This window comes from Diaphorina citri, unplaced genomic scaffold (genome assembly GCF_000475195.1).
Source record: "Diaphorina citri unplaced genomic scaffold, Diaci psyllid genome assembly version 1.1 scaffold2030, whole genome shotgun sequence".
In the NCBI taxonomy this organism is placed as follows: Eukaryota; Metazoa; Arthropoda; class Insecta; order Hemiptera; family Psyllidae; genus Diaphorina; species Diaphorina citri.
Genome location: NW_007379456.1, coordinates 28,026 through 36,355, shown reverse-complemented (window position 1 = coordinate 36,355; position 8,330 = coordinate 28,026). Strand labels below are relative to the sequence as shown.

General features: G+C 38.4%; 1 protein-coding gene and 1 long non-coding RNA gene across 4 annotated transcripts; both read left to right on the top strand.

The window, feature by feature from the left end:
* The first annotated feature begins 412 nt into the window (after positions 1 to 412).
* LOC103517987 (cystatin-C-like) lies at positions 413 to 4,554 on the top strand. Of its 3 annotated transcripts, none has more exons than XM_017447645.2 (5): positions 413 to 554; positions 1,156 to 1,357; positions 2,316 to 2,453; positions 3,436 to 3,523; positions 4,145 to 4,554. In XM_017447645.2, exons 1-5 carry the CDS (start codon positions 541 to 543, stop codon positions 4,153 to 4,155), a joined length of 453 nt encoding a protein of 150 aa, XP_017303134.1. In that variant the 5' UTR covers positions 413 to 540; the 3' UTR covers positions 4,156 to 4,554. The 3 variants fall into 3 exon arrangements, with proteins under 3 accessions (XP_017303134.1, XP_008481260.1, XP_008481261.1); XM_008483038.3 differs by having other exon boundaries at positions 2,316 to 2,473; positions 3,456 to 3,523; XM_008483039.3 differs by lacking the exon at positions 3,436 to 3,523 and having other exon boundaries at positions 414 to 554; positions 2,316 to 2,541.
* Positions 4,555 to 5,835: 1,281 nt separating this feature from the next.
* Positions 5,836 to 6,264, top strand: LOC113471040. The gene is made up of 2 exons (XR_003393887.1): positions 5,836 to 5,921; positions 6,216 to 6,264. It is a non-coding gene; the product is annotated as an uncharacterized LOC113471040 (long non-coding RNA).
* The last annotated feature ends 2,066 nt before the right edge of the window (positions 6,265 to 8,330 follow it).

The following is an 8,330-nucleotide window of genomic DNA, read 5'->3' as shown; positions in this document are numbered from 1 at the left end:
AAGTTTCCAAATTAGATCAGGAAAAGTTCGATAAGGTAGTTTTCACAGGTGAGTGAGTGTAAAAAGTATATTGTAAAAAGTATTAAATGTGAAATGGATCGATATTTTCAGGTACTTTCCCCGGGTACTTTTTCAGTTCCTCAAAGACTTGATTGATGTGTTTGCCCAATTCTAATTAATTACCTCTAATACGCATACTGAGTACTGAGGCACAAGTAGGTACACACCTCCCTTTATTTCCATTTCTTTAGTCATGTTATTTACCTGCGTATGTTTTTATATGTATTTCAAGGAAATCTCTTATCAATTGGGTATGCACATACAACCTACATGTAGCATAAGTCAAGGAATACATAAATGATGATAAACCCCAAAATCAACTGTTTACGATAAGCTACACTGGTTATCAGTCGACTTTGTTTCTAATCTGAGTAAAACCCGAGGCAAATGTTTGTTTATGAGTTTTGCGACTTTGATACGTTCAGTTGATTGTTGCTTTTCATACGTGTTATACTGTGGTCTGATTGAGCACTCAACGAAATGTATTTCTTCAGGTAATTTATCTCAATTAAGAACATTAATTTTTCTGACTGCAACGAGTTACGTGAATCCAGTAGGTATGAACTTTTTTTAGTCACTTTTGAATATCAACTCCATACCCGGTGAATTAATCATGAGCATGATACACCCAAAGAATGTATCACATACATATGTAGCTGACTCAAAACCCACCGTGTATGGACAAATGAACGTCGGTGGTGCAGTGGTTAAACAACTTCAGAGGTGTAGTGGTTAGCGCGATGGACTTTCAGGTAATTTATCTCAATTAAGAACATTAATTTTTCTGACTGCAACGAGTTACGTGAATCCAGTAGGTATGAACTTTTTTTAGTCACCTTTGAATATCAACTCCATACCCGGTGAATTAATCATGAGCATGATACACTCGAAGAATGTATCACATACATATGTAGCTGACTCAAAACTCACCGTGTATGGACAAATGAACGTCGGTGGTGCAGTGGTTAAACAACTTCACAGGTGTAGTGGTTAGCGCGATGGACTCTGCATCTGGAGGTTGGTGGTTCGAGTCCAAGTAAAGTCATAGACAAGCATTTATGCTTAGCACAACTAAAATTCCTTTTATTTCTTCAGGTATCTCCTTGCAATCTGTTTGCTGTGGTGTGGCCATGCTTTGGCTAAACCCAAGGAGACGATTGTTGGACAAGCTGCCCACATTAACGTGGATGATCCTTATGTTCAGATGGCGTCCCAGTATGCCGTCAGCTCAATCAGTGAAGGTTCTGGATCCAAACAGAAATTGGGACTCCTCAAAGTTGTCTCTGCCACTCGTCAGGTAAGATCGATTTTTTTTAATTATTATTACTTTTTTTACTAGTTGGCTTGGAACTTGGAAGGCAGCGTACCCGCCTTGTAAATGCTAGGTCACGAGTTTGATTCCCGCCCGGGGAGTAATAATATGTAGTTTATTTCAAACGGATAAGGTTCGTTCTCGGAAGGGCTTTCTCCTACCCTGTCCTCCTTCCATCTTTGCCTTTGGTACTACTACAAGATCTGTTGTTACAGCTCTCTCTATCAAACCTCCTATTTTTCTCGATGAGAATTCAGAGGGTTATTTTTGTAACAGTAACACTGCACTCAGCTCAATAACATATTCGATTGTAAAACGTCTTATCTTCCAAATCGTAGTCGTAGCCTCATTGCATCTCTGATGTTGGAATACTCAGAGGTTTATTTTTGTAACAGTAACACTGCACTCAGCTCAATAACATATTCGATTGTAAAACGTCTTATCTTCCAAATCGTAGTCGCAGCCTCATTGCATCTCTGATGTTGGAATACTGCCTTTATCTTTAACAAGAATAACAAGGTTTCTGATTGTACTCGTACATGGTAAGGGATTCCATGACCCATCGTAATAATGTTGATCTCACACGTCGCACTGTCTAACATTGGTTTATTTCCATTCATTTTTCATGACGTCAATGAAATACTTTTTGTCACATTCTTTAGAAAGGGGACACATTGTATCAAAGGATTGAATCACCAAAGATATGGTACTCACGATGCGATGGTTGACTGTGGTTCAGGATGAGCCAATTAAACATGGTTAGAGACCACCATCCTGGTGTATGACGGACAAAAATGTGTTTTATTTGTTTTGATAATTATCACTAATGGGCCAAGCTAAAGCCGCTACAACAACAAAAACACAACAACCACCATCAACAAAACAACAACAACAACTAAAGATATGGAATATGAACTTTACGCTCCTTTATATCGTTTTGCAGGTTGTATCGGGATCTTTATACACGATTAAGCTGCAAGTCGCCAGAACTGACTGCAAGAATGATGTTTGCGCCATCAGTCTTAGTGCAGCGTCAAGGGATGATCCAGATTTCAATGAGTGCACCGTCAAAATATGGGACCAACCCTGGGTGACCCCGAGATACAAAATCACGGAACTGAAATGTTCCAAGAGGAACGCCAACGAGGTGTCTCAGCAGTGAAGAAAAGGTAGGTAGTTATGATACAAATCAAGTGTATATGAATGATTCTAAAGAAATGGCCCCGCATGATTTTCCAGTTGTATAGACGTAGATAAGTATGATCCTCCAGCTAAACAAGTAGACACGCATGATCCTAAAGTCAAAATATTTGCTGATATTGTTCTGCATGATATTAACGAGAACTATGGACACTCTGTTACTCATGAACTCGGCATTTATAAGATAAAGTCTGCAAGCGCCAAGGTAAATGTAACATCTTGTTATTTACAGCCTTTGAAGCGTAAAGTGCAGTTGGTGGTATAAAAAAGGCCCTAAACGAACCTATTTGTTATTAGTGCCTACCCTGCATGATCATGATCTGACTCATCTTAATCTAAGCCCTACAGTCTACAATCCACCAATCAAATTGTTCAATATAATTCAATTGATTGACATTATTTTCTCCAAAGCGTTGTCCAAGACGTAGGTTTAAGTAAGTACAGAAGGACTTTTTTGTGGTTGTATTGCAGTATGTACCTACTTACCTATCAAGTAGACAGTCAGTCTTTATCAAGGAGACTCAGTAGAGCAGTTGTATCAAGTTTGTGCTCTTAAAAATAATCTACTTTGCTCGATCTACTTCCGAATGAGAACTTACCTCATGTCCCAAATTGAGGTGGTTGCGGTTGACGCAAAAACGACATGAGTTATAAGTTGTTTTTGCGTCAAACCCCTTCAATTAATCTTGACTTGACTGTCTGTCCTTAGAATAATATTCAGTAAAACGTCCCAATGCCGATGGAGGTGAGATTTGCCGTCAATTGGATCTTACCTGGAACAAATAGAATCATTACAAATTTGCATCAGTAAAATCGCCCCCATTGTTAAACAACCACTAAAATTGACAATAATAATATGGGACCAACCCTGGGTGACCCCGAGATACAAAATCACGGAACTGAAATGTTCCAAGAGGAACGCCAACGAGGTGTCTCAGCAGAGAAGAAAAGGTAGGTAGTTATGATACAAATCAAGTGTATATGAATGATTCTAAATAAATGGCCCCGCATGATTTTCCAGTTGTATATTAGACGTGGATAAGTATGATCCTCCAGCTAAACAAGTAGACACGCATGATCCTAAAGTCAAAATATTTGCTGATATTGTTCTGCATGATATTAACGAGAACTAGGGACACTCTGTTACTCATCAACTCGGCATTTATAGGATAAAGTCTGCAAGCACCAAGGTAAATGTAACATCTTGTTATTTACATCCTTTGAAGCGTAAAGTGCAGTTGGTGGTACCTATAAAAAAAAGGCCCAAAACAAACCTATTTGTTATTAGTGCCTACCCTACATGATCATGATCTGACTCATCTTAATCTAAGTTCTACAGTCTACAATCCACCAATCAAATTGTTCAATATAATTCAATTGACATTATTTTCTCCAAAGCGTTGTCCAAGACGTAGGTTTAAGTAAGTACAAAAGGACTTTTTTGTGGTTGTATTAGTCAATAATTGATCTCCTTGTGCAATAGTCCTAAACTAAAATGGACGTGGCACCTAAGAGATCAAGAAGAGACCGCCTTAACATAATAACCGATCTCATTTTCATTCCATTCTCCAGATCGTAAATGAACTGAACACTCTGTTCTCTCTCGTACTGCTGGTCACCGATACGAACTGTTCACCAAATAGTGGCAGCTTCAACTGTTCAATCGATTTCGGGTCCCTCGATGTGAAGAATCCAGAATTCATGGAGTGCACAGGCGACCTCTGGGAAGACAAATGATACCGACGTCCAAGCTGATGGTACCAATGTCCAAACAAATGGTACCAATACCAATATCCAAGCTGAGCTGATTGTTGTCAACTGTGCTCCAGACTTTGACGATAAGGGTCAAGTAGCGGACGAGATAACTCAACGAACCGTGACACAGTTAATCTTTTAAAACATTTCATCACCTTTTGAAAAAGTTGAGAAACACGTTCTTTCAAATAAATATTTTACAAATACAAATTTCAACGAAAATTGCATTCTATGATTGTTATCTCTGAAGGTGTGAGAGTAAACCAGAAAACGATAGCCTGAAAACACAGTGAAATTAAAGTTGAAACACACTACCATCACGTCACGTGAACTCATGGAGAGTCAGAAAGATGTAGTTCAAAGATTTCCCATAATATTGTAGGTAATCTCGTTCAGGACAGCCATACTATCTATACTATCACGTCACTTAGCTCACGTGACGTAATGGCAGTGTGTATCTACCTTTAGATTTCCAGCGCGTTAGTACCTAAACAGCGTCCATACACACTACCTAGGTCAGTAAAGGATAACCATTATTTGTACGTACTGTGACGTCGAACGTACATCATATTTTGTGTTCTATAAAAAGATTACCTACATGCATTGTCCCAGAATATCACCAATCTATTGTTTATGAAAAATAAGGTAATCAAATGGAAATTCAACTCTTGTCCAAAACAATAGGTCTCTAGGTACGTGGCTCAAAAAAAAAAGTCTCTCTCTCTCTCTCCTCTCTCTCTCTCTCTCTCTCTCTCTCTCTCTCTCTCTCTCTCTCTCTCTCTCTCTCTCCCTCTCTCTCTCACTCTCTGTCTCCCTCTCACTCTCTCTCTCTCTTTCGTTCTTTCTTTGGATTTAGAGAAATCTTACCATCGAAAGTTTAAGCCAATTACTATAATTTCCTTATTCCTTATCCTATATCCTTTCCTTCCTATAGGTAAAGCGGGGACAGGCCCTCTTGGCCCCCTTCGTAAATACGGCCCTGGTCAAAAGCAGAGCCAAGAGAAAACAACTGGTTGTGAGAATAGAAGAGGTGGTGTGTGTGGGTGAGAAGTTGAACAAGGTTTTGTGGTGAGATAAAAATACATAAAGTTATGATTATGATTTAAGATCAAGCGTATAGGTGTGAACAAGGACTGGATTTAGAGATTTCTTAAGGTGTGTTCACACATAGTCGACTGGCCATCGATCGATGTCGACTAAACCGTCCACCATTGCCTCGACTACATACTCTATATAGATTCACCTCGTCGACTAATTTTGGACACTCCTTAATCAATTTTTGGGGAAGGAGAGAGAAATAAAGAACGAAAGAGAGAGAGAGATAGTGGAGATGCCAAAACTCCCTTGGAATAAAACCTTTCAAACAAGAGAGAAAGAGAGAGAAATAGTATTAGTCGAACATTGAATGATAATAATTCAGATGGCCATCAAACTACATATCAACGAAACCATGAAGGCGGACTAGATAGAATGTTTCCCAATTTCGACCCTTCATTTTCCCTTCTTACCTTTCCCGATCGTTTGATCACAGCAGATCGTCAGGACGATTGCACACACAACCAACAGCATATCACAAAGATACCTCATTGTAGAGGTGACTAAACCTTGGAACTAATAGAATATTGTACTCTAGAAAAAATCCTGGGTTCTTTATCACTAAGAATCCAAGGGGCAAAATTAATCAAAGGAATTATCGGGCTGGTTTCGGTAAAATTGCAAGGGCAACTTTCTATAGGTAATAGGGGTTGGTATCACTAAGAAAGCATAAGGCACAATGTAAGTAGGTACAGAATTATAGGGGCTTGTTTCACGAAAAAAATCCTCAGGCAAATTTACACAATTATAGGGGATTGTTATCAGCATATCACAAAGATACCTCATTGTAGAGGTGACTAAACCTTAGAACTATGAACTAAACTTTAGAATATTGTACACTAAAAAAAAATCCTGGGATCTTTATCACTAAGAATCCATAGGGCAAAATTAATCAAAGGAATTACTGGGCTGGTTTCGGTAAAATTGCAAGGGCAACTTTCTATAGGTAATAGGGGTTGGTATACTAAGAAATCATAGGTTCATTTTTATCCGGATCTAATTTAGGGGTGATTTTATCCGGCTTCAATTTAGGGGCAATTTTTCTCACACGATTAATTAGTTAACTGTCGATTTATCAAAATTAGAGGGGCTGATGTTAGGTATACAAAAATTATATTTCTTATTGAAGTTACTGTTCTATGTATTTATTTTATTCATTAGATCTATCAATTTTATCGATTTTCTATCTTATTTTCGTTGTTTATTTTGCTTTCTCACACACGGCTTTGTTGCTAAATAATAAATAATTTTGTTTTCTGTTGTTTTTTTCTTCTTCGCGTCTTGTTTTTCAACCAGTTTCACTTACGATGCTCACAAGTAGAAGTGTGTTTACCTAATAAGGCTCTCCGTAGTCTGTGCCACAGTATGCTTAGTGTTTAGAAGGTTTCAAACAGAAGAGGGAGGTGTGTACAGAATAAATTCTAGAATATATACCGAGGTTAAATGGCAGAGAATGTCTTTTTGGTCCCGCCTTCTCGTCCCGCCAGCCAGTGCGCCGCGCCGACCTTCAATTTTAAATTTCCTCTTTGGAGTTCCGGCATCTCTACTAATTTGCCTCCCTCCCACTTACTGGAACTTGCTCTGGCTCACTTCTGCCGCAAGCGATTTTCTAATAAACATACCTAATTAATACCATTTTAACTTTGTCTGCAAAAGACCACGGTTATCCGAGAACTTTTGCAGCTTTTGCTGATGTATTCGTATTCGAACAGCACTTCCCCTCAAGGTAAGGTTGTCTTAGACCTCAGCCACTTTGGGCTTTTTGTGTACATTGATATACTTACGTTGACTTTGTTGAATCCCCTCAAAAAAAAAAAAAAAAAAATATTGAGCAAATACCTACCTCTTTTTAGTACCTACATCATACATTTTAGGGCCCTCAATTCTCCCTGTGGGTCCCCCGCAGTCTTCAATACGGTTCCATCTTGTCGGGGGATCGGAAAAGTAGGTACATACGCAACTACCCTGTATTAATAGTTGGAAGTTCACAGTCTAGTCAAAGAACCAATCAGCTGATCAGAAAGTATTGAGTAAGAACTTATGGTTCAATACGACAGCAGTACTCAAATTACGGGCCTAATCACTCTAGGTAGGTATCGAGAGATTTTCGAGGGGAGTAAAACTAGCAAAAGGCAATTTGTATAGGTGATATCGCAGTCTGCAACAAGCTAGCCTGGTAATCAAGAGGGCGTGGGTTCAACCCCAACCGAGGTATTTAATTTTCTCTCTTTTTTTTTTTAATCCGAGACTGCTGGGGGGAAAGGTACTCTTTAGTACTATTTAATATTCAAGAAATGTAAATACTTAAATAGGTACATAAACATTACTTCACTTCAAAGGTTCAATACATCTGAAGCTCAAAAATTCAATGCCCATCCAAAAAAATGGAACATAGTAGGAAATGACACCAAAGTTGAGAACAGCTTACAGACGGTAGGCTCCCAGCTATAGGTACCTACCTGTCTCATTGTGAGAACGTATGCAACATAGACCTACCCAGACTTATAGCCTATTGTAGATGTACCTACCTACCTACTGATTAAGGCAGACGATCTGACAGACAAGTAGGTACCTACCTACTGTCTCTCTGGTTTATCAGACAGAATTCACAATAGAATGAGAATTTTTAGTAAAGTAGGTAGGTACCTAGCTACTTAGGTAAGTATTAACTATCTGTACCTATCTATATAAATTATTAGTAATGACTTGTATAGGTAATAGAAAGTATGTTGGTAATCAGCATAAACACTGTTTTAAACAGCTAGCTCAATCTCCAGTCGACAGTATTTTATATGAAAGCCTGAAAATAAAATGACTTATGCAATGTGCTATACATTAATGTTACACAAATTTTTAAGGCAGGCGATTCTTTCTTTTTCATTCCTTTCTTGCGTTTATTTTTTACCTT